The 15,540-nt window shown below is 32.1% G+C and overlaps 2 protein-coding genes across 5 annotated transcripts; both read right to left on the minus strand.

Annotated features, from left to right (window-relative positions):
• Positions 1 to 563: 563 nt before the first annotated feature.
• LOC100780439 (UDP-glucuronate:xylan alpha-glucuronosyltransferase 1) lies at positions 564 to 7,831 on the minus strand. Of its 4 annotated transcripts, none has more exons than XM_006578733.4 (5): positions 7,434 to 7,831; positions 6,866 to 6,981; positions 3,542 to 3,748; positions 2,321 to 2,931; positions 564 to 1,784 (listed from the first exon to the last, which is right to left on the minus strand). In XM_006578733.4, the coding sequence occupies exons 2-5, from the start codon at positions 6,934 to 6,936 to the stop codon at positions 754 to 756; spliced, it is 1,920 nt and encodes a 639-aa protein (XP_006578796.1). In that variant the 5' UTR covers positions 6,937 to 6,981; positions 7,434 to 7,831; the 3' UTR covers positions 564 to 753. The 4 variants fall into 4 exon arrangements, with proteins under 4 accessions (XP_006578796.1, XP_006578795.1, XP_040870897.1 ...); XM_006578732.4 differs by having other exon boundaries at positions 7,344 to 7,831; XM_041014963.1 differs by lacking the exon at positions 7,434 to 7,831 and adding an exon at positions 7,231 to 7,249.
• Positions 7,832 to 11,104: 3,273 nt separating this feature from the next.
• On the minus strand, positions 11,105 to 13,300 carry LOC100785280 (50S ribosomal protein L17). Its single transcript, NM_001253978.2, has 6 exons — positions 13,122 to 13,300; positions 12,980 to 13,034; positions 12,853 to 12,903; positions 11,858 to 11,949; positions 11,699 to 11,776; positions 11,105 to 11,470 (listed from the first exon to the last, which is right to left on the minus strand). Exons 1-6 carry the CDS (start codon positions 13,175 to 13,177, stop codon positions 11,323 to 11,325), a joined length of 480 nt encoding a protein of 159 aa, NP_001240907.1. The 5' UTR covers positions 13,178 to 13,300; the 3' UTR covers positions 11,105 to 11,322.
• Positions 13,301 to 15,540: the final 2,240 nt, after the last annotated feature.

The following is a 15,540-nucleotide window of genomic DNA, read 5'->3' on the forward strand; positions in this document are numbered from 1 at the left end:
TATAGTCTAAATTGTACCAATGTGAGCTGTTTGTGTGAGTAATATCATGCCAATACAAATCTTCTTTTATCTGGATCTCTGTAGTTAATATCTTAAGTACAAAGTTTGTTCCACACTCGAAAGATTGTGGCTAACAACAAGTCACTCATACCCTCTTGGGATGATATTTTTCTTATTATGCTGAATATTGTCTAAGAATGGTTCTGCAATTTCCTTAGATGTATACATTGTTGAATACTGTGTATTCTACCTGCTAGGTCTCTACCCCCATACTTGGATACCTTGTGGTTTGTTTGCATTTGTATTCAAATTTTAAATCAAATCCCAAAAACAGTTATTGTTTAATTTCAAGTCCAAATGTCTGCAGAATTGCTTTTAACTTTTAGCTCAACCTACCACCTAGTTCCTACCTGTCTTGTTGCTTTCGCTCTATTCATTTGCCACATGCTTAGGGTACAGACAATTATCCTTGATTTTTTCTGCTTGTAGTCTTCAAACAAGAAAACATTAGTTACTCATGCATATCTTGTGAGTTATGACCATTTAACAAAGAAGTATGCCTATAGGTAAATTCCTGTAAAATTGATTTGTGGTGACATCTGTTACTTTATGATCAGAATCAGACCATAGAATAGAATACACCATTTTTATGCATAAAAAATATGTATGAGGAAAAATGTTCCCATCATCCCTTGTTCCTAACACTAGGAAACTTTAACATAAGCAAGGAAAATAGAAAGTGCAACTGACAACTCATAAAGCAGAAAGAGATGCTGTGATAACTGTAGGTGGTGTTGGAGTATAAAACTCATCATCTGTCCAATTTGTCTCTCCCCAGTGCCGCAACATGCTTTTCCAGTTGCACAAATTATCTATACATTTCTTCAAGCGCCTATCTTTAACTTTAATTCGCCAATGCCCATCCGTGTAGTTTGCTATTTCAGCCTGCTTACGATCCCACTCCAACTGTGCCTTCTGCTTTGACTTCAACAGGCAAAACTGCTGCAAAAGCTCAGGCATTGCATCATGCACCTTCCACCACTTTGCATGTGCAACATCACTTGCAAATTCATGAAAGATATCATCATTCCAGTTGCAATCATAGTCCCGGAAGCATAACCATGGCTTCACACCTAGATAGTGAAGGACATACAAAATTGGAGGTTCTGCACCAAACAACAGAGTTTTCATTTGTTTCTTCTCTTCCTCATCGCCAATCCAAAAATGCTTCAAGAAGTTCATGTGTCTTGGTATCCTGTGCCACCACGTAAATATTTCGTTCAAATATCCCTGGTCTCCTCCATTGTAGGACTCAATCTCATTGATATGATCCATCAGGAGCTGGAATGTGCAATTTGATGGCTCAACCACCATGACACCCGAGTTAAAGAGAGTGGCATTGTTTCCAGTGGCAGTGATTTCTGGCATTCCAAATAGGAAATCGATGTTTCTTAGTATGAGCAAATCTGCATCAATGAATATTATCTTGTCATAATCTGTCAGCTGCCATAGCCTGAACTTGCTGTAGTTCCATTCATTGTAAGCATCTTTTTCAGCTTTGGGGTTTCTGATCCTTTGTATTGTTCTAACCTTCCAACCTGCTGCTTCCAAACCACTTCTGTGATAGCTGCTGATTGTCTCATCAACAAGTATTACAAGGTCTCGAGTTGATCCAGACATGCGGATGCTTTGCGCAGCAGCTATAGCCCCACAAACATAGACATGAGCCGAATGCAGAATTGTTGCATAGGCTTCTCTGGGAGCATTTCCATTGTATACCAGTTCTGCTTACAATTAAATTAATTCAATTCCTTTAGTGTCAACTTCTTGTTAAGAAAAATATAATGGCAACAACATGATAGTAGTAGAACATGCAATAATCACATTGCAACGATGACATTTTAATTCTTATGATCATGGATGAGAGTGTAGTATGTTTAAGCATGAAAGAAAAGGGTGGTGGTCATTTTCTTTATTCCACAAGTCTCCATTTTGGGAGTCTTCAGCAACCATCAAAATACCCAGAAAATATACGAATATGTAAACAAGTCATTGTTTGTGAACAAAGTTTCAAGTTGTGGTTGCAGTTTGGTCAAGATCGGTGCGAGAAATTACAAACGAATATGGTTGATGAGGCCATAACTGTGGTAATGTGGTTGCAGAGAACCCAAAAACCTTGACATTGCAATCGCAGACCGATTTTAAAAACCTTGTTGGTGAAACATAGACATTTGCAACAATTAACTATGCTTTTGAAGGCATATAATAATGATGTTTTGTGTCAAGAATGTGAAGGACACAGAAAGAGAGCATAACTTACCTTTGCCTCTCATAGGAAGTGCAAGTTCACAAGACCCTACAGGAAGCTGGACCTTTTCTCTCAAGACACTCAAGTTTGGTTTGTATAGCCACACATTCCCTTCACGTGCAACTAGTTCTTTACATGAGAACAAATTTGGTATTGGAAAGCAGTTGGTAATGAAGAGCACATAAACGGGGTAGTTGCCTTTGAAAGAGGTTGCAAGTGCAGCAGCTGCAAGCTGAAGGTGCAAACGAGCAACGTCTCTAGACCAGTTCCCTCCATTCCTACAAGGAAGCTTCACAGAAATGAGGTTAAGTCTTATGCCAGGGGATCTTAGACTTGGAAGAGAAGGACAAACAGGAACTTCGGTTTCTTCTTCCTCGTCGATCCATTCCGGGTACAAGGACTCCCACGTCACATTTCTTGCAGCATACTCCAGAGGCAGAACAACATGTGTTGCATCAGGAATAAGATGCTCCCATTGTGCTAGTTCAGTCTTGTTGAAATTTACTAGCCCAATTCCTTCAAGTTCATCTTCCCCTGTCAGTTTCTCCGTAATTTTCAGTATGTCATCCCAGTCAGTGGCTACATTGGACATGTAACGAGGATCTGAACCACCCCATATCCACCTGTATGTAAAATTAGACTATTAGAGATACACTCACACATTACACCACTTTCATTAAAGGATATCAAATTAACAATATAATAAAATTTTACTTCGTAGTATATATAAAACTAATGATGATTTGGTTCTTTTCTTACTTTATATAAAGAGAATTTTGTTTCACATTTTGCTAAATTATGAATCTGACAAGAGGTAGTAGTTTATATCAATTTAGCATTATAAGGAAGTTTCATGTTCCCATAAAATTGAGTGTAACTCTAATATTTTTTCATTGTTAATCAATAAAAAAATCATCATTAGCACAACTTTTAAGTTAATTATTAAAAAATCAAAAAAATTATTGCAATAATTTATAATTAGATAACAATAAATATAAATCTTTTATATTATGAGTGTATATATCATTCATTCTACAAAATTTGGGTGGAAAATTTACTGATGATTTTGTCTTATAATTTCCCCTCTCATTTTAAGAGACACCAAACCAATCCTTAATACAATAAAAATTTTAATCCCTGTTAAGTTCACTTTAGAAAATTTTAATCTAGGGACCGAAGATATAATCGTGTTGCATTTGCAAGTGTATGTAGAGGAATGATAGTTATACTTACCGAGTGCCAGAGCTTGATAAATGGTTGGTATTGTAAACTTCCGGAGAGTATAGGAGGGTTACAAAAATGCCGCATATGGTTATCAATAGGATAAGTTTTAAGAAAGACAATTTGCATCTTGAGCTCCTATCTTGGACAGATAAGTGGAAAGGCTTCTCTGCATCTTTTGCTTTGTTTCTTGGAAGTCTTCGTTTGTATAAATCTTCACTGTACCATGTAATGACTCAGAACAAATTTACTAGATAATAAGAAAAAGAAACAATTGTTGATATGAGTTTTATTGGTTTAGTAGACGTGTCAATCTCAGCCTCTACTCTAATCTTGGATTTTCAAGAGAGCTTTGTTATGGAGAAAATTTTGTGTGCTATTTTTCTCTATAGACATTTACAGATTTTAAGTCAGTAATTTTTTATGTATGGAACGTTTGGTAAGAGAAAAGTTTTTTTATGTTTGAAAATTATAATTTTTTCTCATAATAAATAAAATTTATTTGATTGGTCATTAAAAAATTTTAGATAAATTTTTCAGGAATAAAAGTGATATATATATTTTTACCAATAATTTTAATTATTAATCATATTATATAATTTAATTAATAAAGAATAATATGATATTTTTATTGTAGTAAAAGAAAAACTAAATTTAAAAAAGTAATATTCTCACTTCCTCAATAGAAAAGATTTCATGAAAAATTGATTAAAAAAATATCATTGACCATGAATGTTATTTTTCAAAATGCATATTAAACAGAGAAAATCAAACTATGAATTTTCTCCTGTGAAACCAAAGGCCCCCCAACATTATTGATTTGATTTTTATATGATAACGAAATCATATTTCAGTCTTTTCATGAAAAACATGAATGGATCAGTCCTTACCGTTTACCGCAGTTAATGTTTGCACCTCCATGTGTAATAATAGTTCAAATGCTACGTAGGATAAACACTAAACGTATAAGCATTACTTAGTGTTTACGACAATTGGAATTTCTATTGGTTACCGCATGATCAGTCTCATACAGTAATCATTCTGTTCCAAATCTTATATATAAGTTCGTCATCATTCTTAAGCTCTACGCAAACATAACTAATTCGTTTTCGGGCATACAGATGTGATTTAAGGAACTCGATCAAAAAGGCATTGACAGATTGAAACATCTCATACCTTCTGATTCTAGAGAATGTAACAGAAACATAATTCTATAAAATAGTAAGCATGCTAAAAAAATTTGTTCTTAATTGCAATTCTAAAATCACATGGGTCCCCATAATTTTAAAATATGCAAACCCTCCAAGTGTAGAGTGTAAAACTGATAATTTCAGTACTCTCTCTTGTGACTTGTGAGCAAATTGTATAGTATTTGGTTCATTTGCAAGAAAGTTTAATTAACTCAAATGAAATCGTAAAGTGTCAACCAAGGATCATCTGTTTGTGTAAATAACATTCTTTCATTTATTTTATAACACTAATATCATAAACCTAAAATATTTTGTAAATTGTAACAACCATAGAACGGTGTTATTGGACCAGTTGGATATACTGTTATATATATATAGATAGATAGATAGTTGGTCCGTCCTAGGAATATAGAATATTGCTCCCTACGTGATTTACTGTTGATACAGACTTGATAAACGCTAATAAAGCCAAAGGATCCTTGGCTATATGGATTTGCACGAAAGCATGAAATAAGAGATTGATGGCAGAAAAATATGGAAGTGGTTGCCTTAGCTTCCTTAGAATCTGAATAAAAAGTCTTTTGAGATAAAATGTCATTGTCATTTCCAGAAGATATCAAAGGGTGTACGATCCCACAAAATGTTAACATATGCAGGTACTTCCAGTTGTTTGAAAAGGATTTCACAACATTACGATATACTTCAAATCCAACTAGGTGGATGCATGGAATTAAGCTATATAACACGCAGTTCTCTCAATCAGAATTTTGTGCCAATTTTCCTTGGTTACTAGGAAACATGTATAGAAACTAGACATATCATGCATGGATAATGACACACAAAAAAAGACTACAAGTTTTAAAAATTATAGGATATATAACACATGATACAACATATAAAATTAACATAAATTAAGCTTAGATAAAGGCAAGTATCTTTTATTTTCATTTCTTAAAATAACAATAATAATAATAATAAGTTCACATTATTATAAATTTGTTTCATGTTTTTAAGTATGTATTCAGAAAATGGTGAAAACAGTTAACGTGTCAATTTCACAATTACAAGAATAAATAAATAAATACATAAATGCTTAATATTTTAAAACCTAGCATTAGTTAATAAAATAGCTTTTTGTCAAAATATTCTAATATTTTTATTTGTATTGATATTGAAACTCAAAAAATAAAAAATTATAAAATATAGCAATGAAGATCGAAGTGTTTAGTCAAGTGTTTATTTTGAAGCATGTATGTGTGCTGCCTAACCTAGTCAATATCAAATTGAAACAGAAAAAGTAATTCCTACGAGAAAGGAAGAGAAAATATTTAACCTCAAACAGAACTCTATATAATATAAAAATGATGGGTCCTAGTTATAAGGTGAAATGCAACCTTAATGGTTGGCTGAGAGCGAGAACAAATACATTGCCTTTTTAACATGTTGCAAACGCAATGATAAATTTAATTATCATGCTGAGTGTCAAATTTCGGGGCGTACTTTAAATTTGAGAGATAAATTTATTTTTATCCTCAAAATTTAATATTAATTTTTAGCCTTATAATTCGAAAAAAAAAGTCTTTTTTATTCTCTTTACCCAGCCAGAAGTCCTTTATCTAAATTCTGTCAAAATAAATATTTTGAGGAAAAAACATAAATTTGATAATAAGAATACAAAATTAAAGTAGATTACAATGTAAACACTTGTAAAATTTGTTAGTTAAGTATGTGAAATCTCTAACTGTGTTTTGACGAAAGGAACTAAAAATATTTTTTTTCTCTCTTCAAATTGTAGACACTAAAAAAAAATTAATTTTAAATTTGGATGTACAAAAATCAAATTATTTTATATTTGAGAAACTAAAAACATATATAAATCTAAAATCTTTTATGATTTTCCACTTAAAAGATATTGAATATATATCATTATTACACGTTAGTATATTTAAATTAAATTCATAATAGATAGTGAACTATACACTTCTCATCTCATTATGATAATAGGTCCCAAAGAGGAAACATGATGATTTGAAGCTTAGTGGGGAATCTTTTATGTTAAAAAAACACCTGATCTTGTTTGTGATCCTGAAAAGAGAAAGAAGCTGCAGAGAATGAAGAAGAAATTAATGAAGTTAAGTGAACTCACATGGATGCAGGCAAACGGTGTCTAGCTTCAACGGCAAGAGGAGAAGTTCCCATTGACATTGTTCCTCTCATTTTAATTAACTATTCACCTACAGGGGCATGCTACCATCTGACCACCTGCACAAACCAATAAAACAAGCTACTTTAATGAATTAATTTATCTTAACAAAAGAAATAATGGTCCAATCAACTAATGAAAAACTAGACTAGTACTCCTAAAAACATAATATATAGAGATCAAGGTGTTCAATAGTTTATCATGTTGAAGTTGCAAATATATCTGAAATGGTTTTCAATGTATGTAGATAAAAGAAGTGAAGAAGAGTTGATAGAATCATAAAAGAAGTGTCATAAGTAGGAACTGACAAGGCCTACATATATAGTAAATAGTACATGGTAAATTTACTCCACTAGGCAAATTAAAAACATAACAAATAACAATCGTGAGAAGGGCAAAACATGGTTATATATATGTATACCAAAACAGGAACTAATTAAGAAGATAGACAATGCTCTTGTTGTTGTTGTTGTTGTTGTGAAGCACAAAGAGAGATAGAGAAATCTGCGACCTTATGGAGAACAGAGAGAAGACCATGGAAGAAGAAACAGAAAAAACACTTAATGATGGCATTGTTGGGGCGTTTGAGTCAATATAGACCGAGTAACCCTCCCAATAACGTCCTTCAGAATTTTTCCTTCATCTTTTAGTTTCATTCTAATTTTTGGTACTCACCAACTCTGCCGCATCCATCAACTTCTTTTCCTTTCTTTTTATTACTCTCATTTCTCTTCTTCTTTTTTTTTATTCTCCAGTTTAATTGGAGGAGGAAAAACTTACCTTAATTAAAATCAACTTATACATTTAATATGTTTATAAAAGTGCTCTCGTTTAATTTCCCTGCAAGATGAAGTTCATAAATTAATTTTAATTTATGAAAAATTAAATTTATTTTCGTTTCTTATGCAGTTTATTCAAATAGGGCTACAACAACAACAAAATGTTCCTTGGAAGCATCAAAACGTAGAACATTTTTCATGTAGAAACCAAATAGAAGTGTATTGTTGTTAATAATATTGGATTTGCTGACAGATGATGGATAGAGCTTACGGTGTCAACTTAGTTGCAATGGTAAGACTCTGTTTTGATGTTTTGAAAATATGTGTTTATTCTAAAAAGAAAATAGAATGTATTTTTTTTATAAAGACTAAAAAAAGTATATTTAGTTACTTTTATAACAGCATGATAGAGATTAATTTGCAAGTGCTTCTTTACGTAAAGATCAAAATATGCAATTTTTATATAAAATTTAAAACAAAATAATATAAAGAGATGAGATTTTTAATTTAAGCAAACGTTTATTTTACACTCCTGGTGACGTAATATCAACTTTTTTTTTGTAAGCTATCAACTATTAATTTCTAGTTGACAAGCCACTGTAATACGGAGGAGACATTGTAGCACTCGATTGGCTGTGGAACTAAATAGTTAGCAAAGTATGCATGGCCTTAATTTGCAATGGCTTCTAAGATCTTTGAAGTTCTAACTGTACAAAAAGCAGTTAAATTTTCTCGAAATTGTTCACCCCAAATAAGAGAAGCTTAATACTAATTAAGATGCCCAATATGCAAACATTTTGCCCTTTTTAATTTCTTGCTATTTCCATACGGAAAAGAGAGAGTGCATGAGTTTATTATTGCATTAATCCTTTGAGTTATCAAACTTTCTATTAATTAGTCCATGATTAAGTCGGAATTTTGTTATTAAAAACATTTATTAAATAGAAAACAAAATCGAAAACCTAAATACAAAAATTGTCGTTTTAGTGAGAGTTGTTGCTACTTGATAGGGATGATTAGGTTAATGAAAACAATTGTTCATTGGATTTAGAGTAAAGGTGACCACATGTCCCAATCCCATGTGTCGAATAGGAAAACCTGATATTTCTACTTTTCTACCAATATTGGGAAATGCCTTTAACCAAGGAAGCCTGTTAAAACTATAACTTTTATATCCCTCCCTATTAGACTTTTGGCCCTTGATTTTGATTTGTTCATGTTCAGGGTTTGCATTCCCTCCCTAATTTTCTCTTTTATAAGAAAATGCCTTAGTTAATTGCATATCAATTGTAGGTAAACACTCTTATCATTAAAATTTTCTCTTAATGTTTTATACTAATGAAGTTCATCTGCATTTGAAGAAATTGGGTGGCAACATCAAGCACCTAATCAGCTGCCAAGACAACTACACATAACACGAGTTTATTATTTTTTTTTTGCTCTCTTCATTCGTATAAAGCAATTATAATGAAATTGTCCTTCAGATTGATGACATTCGTTTAGGTGTCCTTTCATAGACTATTTCACCAAACCCATGGTCTGGGCACTACCAAAATTCGTCAAAACTGCCATGAAAAGGTTAATGAACTGAAATAAAAAAGATTTCTTATTAATCAAAAAAGGAACATTGCACTAGTTGACCACCCCTGTTCCCTCCTGCCTCCAGGATTTGTTTTACTTTTACGGGTCTTAGTCTTTGAACATAAAGACATACAGTTTTAAAAAATTAAAAAAACAAAATTGATTTTCCTACATCCTTGGTTCTGTAAAGTGACAGTAAATGTGACTTACTTGTCAACTTTTTCATTATTACAAAAAAAAAAAAAAAACTAAATTCTACCTTACATAAAATTGCCATAATACACTTAACCTCTTGATTTAAAATTACTTTTTATATATCCTCTTGATTTATGTAATATGTATTCTTAGGGGGGGAGTTTTCTTTACACATTCATTTTACACTCACTCTTTCTTTTCTAATAACATCTTTCATTTTTTTTTTCTCTCTTCCATTTTTTTATCCTTTTTATTTCTATCTCTTTCTTCTCCACCCCACTTTCACACTATTTTTAAGGGTTAGGGGAAATAATAATTTTTTAGTTAGGTAAACAGTATTGGGAAGAACTCCCATTAAAAAGGGATATTAGCTAATTCAGTGTTATAAACAATTTCTGATAGCATCATCCACTATGATTTAAGGGGAAAAAAAGGGAAAAGAATTCAAACTCTATGTTAAAGTCCAAGGCAGAACAGGTGGCAGAGTTATAACCGAACAAGCTTGTACTTTAATGCTTGGGGAAGACTTGCTATAGTAATAAGGAAGCCTTGCACCCATCGCTACGTATGCCTAGTGTTCCCATCCCATGTATTACAATTACAATAATAAAATAAAATAAAATATATATTGAAACTTTGATGAACATAGAATTCTTTATACTCTATACTGTGATGGAATGAGATAAGGAAAATGAAAGGGAATATGGAGACGTGAGGAAGTGCGTATACTGTATTGCAAGCAAAGCAACGGTAAAGGTTATCTTCTTGCACGCTTGTAGCAGATTTTGTACATCCTAGTTCTATGCATGTTCTTTTCCTTGGAAAGGTTGAGTTTTGACATCTGAGAGTGCAGAGGAGTAAGGGACCACTTTAAAAACTTTGTTCTTTTTATTCATTGTCCGTTAGAAAGGATAGGAAACTTGTTAAACAAAATACAGAAAAATATGAATCAAAGAAGCTACATGTTATCCCATAATTATGAGTGGGCATACGAGCATGCCTGGGCTGTCCCCCCGCACTTTAAAATAATATATACACTAACAAAGCTAATTTTAGAGTTGTAACATCAAACTCGTTACAAAATAATGCAGGTTCAACCGTTCAAAAGTTATTAGAGCTTGGTTATCACCCTTAAAAAAATGTCTCATGTTTGGCTTCCAATTAATATCCGAACTGTGTTCCTGAGCATGCAAGCTTCTCTCTTCCTATTGACAACTGCTGTTCACAAGTGCTTCCAGCGTTACACATTGCCATGCAAGGCAGTTAGGATTATGGAAATCCCACAAGCAAACAGAGCACTGCATTTGCAATAGGATTTTCAGCTGCCAAACGTAACAGTTCAATAATCCTTTTCGCACAATAAGGGAAAGGGGGGTAACAGTACAACTACGAGGTTAAGATATAAGTTATTGATTTAGGCCCGCTCAAGATACCGAAAGAGGGAGGGAGGGGGGATAAGCATTTTTCCAAGTTCTCAAGTCAAGGACAAGTTCATTCATTTAACTTTTTAGTTTTTACCCCTCCACTTATTGATTTAGGCTTTAATACAATTCATTATCTTTCTGGGATTACAATAAAACTATCAAGTTCCAATTAAACAAAAAAATAGCAAACTCATCATCAAAACTCGGAGATAAGGGTGTTCTGAGATTTTTCTTTTCTTTTCCTTTCTCAATTACAAGATTCGGTCGAATTATTTTTACACATCAATGAATATTTTCCTCTAGTAGAAAAGCAGAGAATAGTTTTATTTTTCAAACCATGTGTAGATAGATTCAATAAGCAAAATCAATATTCAGATATCTCACGCTATGGGGAGAAAAACACAGTACAGCATTAATAGAATCACAAATCAGATCCAGATTTATCCTCTTTAGGAGGTGCAAATTGCCTGCTGAGACGAGAACGTGCCCAGGGATCAAGGGGTGCTCTCTGTGGTGGCTGAGGAGTTGGTGCCTTTGCCTGCCTAAGCTCATTTTCTCTGTCAATAAACCTGTTTCAAAGCATATAATTTTTTTAAATACGAAGTTTCAAATTCAACCTCCTCATTATAAGCAACTTCGAAGGTTTGAAGTATTAAACTATAACAACACAACATATTAGGCAGCAACATCAAGAAGATGAGAAAACAATCACTTAAGTGAAATCAAGTGGATACCCAAATAAACCTAAAAAATGAGTCTAAAACTAGACTATGAAAAGTAAGTGGCAATGTACTCACTCAATATAGGCCATCGGTGCAGCATCACCCACTCGAATACGGGTCCGAAGCAATCTGGTGTATCCTCCAGCTCTATCCCTGCATAACATAATCTCTGGTCAGTGTTACAGCTAACTACCATAAACTGACAACTGAAATTATATCAGGTTTATTACTTACTTGTACCGATAAGCCAGTTCTGTAAACAGCTTGTGAAGGACATCATCTCCTCGCACAAAACTAGCAGCACGTCTCGCAGCATGTTGGGATCCCTAAAATAATTTATAATGTAAATTATAAGCCAATGCCAGCAATGAGCAATCAAGCTAAATTAAAAAAAAAAAGGCTACCCAGACAAGTTCATTCTCAAGGCCAAGGTGAATTTTTTATTTTTTATTTTTACATATAGGGACAAGTTCACTTCACAGTTCACAATACAAAGTTTGACAAAATCAAATTAATAAGTACTAAAGGGAAAGAAAACACAAATGAGGAGTCCCTCCCCCCTCCCCCAAACCCCAACTAGCCATATGCCCTGATTGAGGTGAAAAAACTATAGAATACTGAAATGGAGGGGGGGAAAAGAGGTCATACAGGTGCAAAAACAAAAAAAACTGAGATGGACTCATAGACCTAACTTGTCCTAAAAAATTAAAAAGTCAATAGATAGGTTTAAAAGACAAGTAATTTCTCATCTGTTGCTGCCAATAAATGGCTCCGATACCATAGCACAACAAAGAGAGCTTCCACACCTGTAGGAGCGAAACTAACATTAAAATTTCTATTTTACCCCTCCAAACCATATATTCTAGTTCAACCATGGCATACCCGGAAATCTGGATGGCATCAGCACCAAAACGCACCTACCCATTCCCCTAAAACGGCAAGTGGCAACCATACTAGCACTTCAACAGTTGCCACTAACAAATACAGAGCTCCAATAAATTTAAAACTGCATATTAGTAAAAGCACCAAGTACAACTTGAACAAACAGAAAAGGTATTCACAATTTCACACATAAACCACCCACCCCCAACTTAACAGATTCATCCCTGTTTTAAAACCCATCTTTGAACACAAATCAAAAGAAGCTGCACAAAGAGTCAAACTCACAGTGCAAATCAGTTGACCCCAACATGAATTAGAATTAGAATCATAAAGAAACCCATACACACCTCCTTTCCAAGCTGCACCATATTATCCGCGAGTCTTCTGATCTCTTTCGCCTGCGATCAAATTACAAACACGTTAAGTACAATCTGAAATTCACAGGGTCGTAAACGACGTCGCCATGACTCGTACCTTGGCGACAGTAGTTTCGATGCGCTCGTGCTTCACCAACTGCGAGACCATGGTTCTAGATAAAAGGGAACGCACGATTCAGCATCTCTGCAAACAAAACAAAACAAAACAAAAAACGAATGAAGTGAAAGTATGAACTAACCTGAGCATGGACATTCGGTGACCGGTGGGTCGACCCAATTTCCTGAACTTAGTCATCTTCGCATAAACGCAGAAACCCTAACCCTAACCCTAACCCTAGCTAGCGAGCTAGCTTTCTATCACTGCACTTTGCACACACTGGAACTGGCGCACAAACGAGGTATCCGCTTCAGTTCGGATGCTGGGCTTGTTGAACAGCCCAATATTTTGTGTTTTGAATAGTGTGTGTACAACTATTATTATTTGTTTTATTTATATAATTAAAATTTGTAAAAAAATATAATACTTTAAATATATAAATTATTTTAAAATTAATTTTTTTAATAATTTTTAAATATAAATTATATTTTAATTTATGATAAATAATTTATATTATGATAAAATAAAATTATTTTTAATTATTCATACTTTTTTTAAAAATATAATTTATCAAACTCATAACTCAAGCATAGAAGTTCTACAAACTCTTAAAAGCACCCCCTTATTTTTAAAAAAATATAAACACATATTATCTATTATTGTTATCTTTTTGCCTCTATTTATATGATTTGAACCTATTGTTCGTCATTTTCATCCCTTGTCAACTTTTGTGTTTTATTTGCTAGCTTTTTTTTAGTTTACTAAATACTTTTATGCCCATTGCATTTGATTTTAATATTTGTGTTTTTATTGTTATATCTTTAAATAAATTATTTTTCTTTATTTGAGATCTTGGATTCGTCTTTGATAGAATATATTCTCAATTAGAGATAATTCTACTCAATTATTTTGAAGTTTGGTCAAAACTCAACCACTAAACCCAAGGGAACAAGAGAATAATTTGTTCAAAGAAAAAACATATGATCAAAATTATATAGACTTATGTTCCTTCAATTTTTAATTTTGATATAAAAGAAGTTTAGGTCAATTACATCTTAAAGACTCTTTAGAAGTAGGACAAACTTCAAAGATTCAAAGAATAATTATAAAAATGTTTACATTTTACCAACCAATGAGATTATTACATGGATAATGAGATTTGAATTCACGTACTTGTGAGTTACAAGTTCAATCATTACTAAATGGACCAATATTTATTTCTTCAATTGATCTAACAACCTTATTATGATAAAGCTCTCCATCTTCGAAGACAATCAAATCTCCTAAACTTGTTTTTAAAGATTAATATTAGTTCTTAATTTGATAGTGGGGGGATTTGAATTGACAATCTCTTCCACATTCCTTCTACCTTCAATCACCAAGCAACCTTACCACTCTAAATCTCTCAAACTTAATTGTTAGGTTTACATCAAAATGGAAAATCAAAGAACTGCCATTTCATGTTTAAACAAATAGAAAGATGTTAATTTTCATTATTTATATTGTTTAAAACATATAAAATGAACTAAAAATAAAATGAAATGTGTTTTTCTTCCTAATCCATCTAATAACCCTTTTTTCTCTAAGATTAATTTGTATGCACTATTCGTATGCATTATTATTGCAAAACAAAAATTACACTCTCAATTTATTATAAATCATATAGGTATAACTTTTAAGATAATGAATAAAAGTCAGCAAGTTTATCATATATAAAAATAATACTTTGTAATTAGATGAAAATATAAAATTCTTTTACACAATACATACATTATATATATATATATATATATATATATAAAAAGATTAAATTATACCGGTATAACTTTGACAAGTATTATATCATTTTTATATCTTAATATAAAATGTGATTTTTATTTATTCAACCGTTGAATTATATGTATATATTACCAAGATCGTTTGTATCAAATTTTTTCAAAATTAAATAACGAAAAAGTAATCAAATGATCTATATTTTTAGTATATTTTGAAATGTTTATATTGTGTCGATTTTAATCTATACAAATGAGCTAACAAATGATTTTGGATTAATATGAAATTTTGGATATGTTATCTATGTGAAAGGAACTTTCCATCCAACGGTAATTTTTTTAAAAAATATTATCATGTTAAAAGTTATAGAATGATGTAATAGTTGTTAAAGTTACACCGATGTATACGCCTGTGTGAAACAAGAAAATTTGCATCTTTTTTACTAATAGGGGTAGTTTTTTTTTTAATTACCAAATGGGGTAGTTTTTGGAAAAAAAAGTCCTCAATTAAGGAAAAGTTGTATTTCATGAATACTATTTTAGTATGACAAAAAATTCAAAAGTTGTGGATATACATGCGACTTCAACTTAAAGTGACTTTCAATGACTTACCTCTAATTGATTTTTTTTTCAAAATGCTTAAATATGTTTTTAATCCTTTAAATTTGAATAATCATTTTTTAGTTCTTAAAAAAAATTGCTTTTATAAGTTCTTCAAATTTTTGAAAAACTACTTTTAGCTCGTTTATTTATTTGCGCTAATGGTGTCACAATTGTAGTGGTTTCTCA

Source organism: Glycine max, chromosome 4 (genome assembly GCF_000004515.6).
Source record: "Glycine max cultivar Williams 82 chromosome 4, Glycine_max_v4.0, whole genome shotgun sequence".
In the NCBI taxonomy this organism is placed as follows: domain Eukaryota; kingdom Viridiplantae; phylum Streptophyta; class Magnoliopsida; order Fabales; family Fabaceae; genus Glycine; species Glycine max.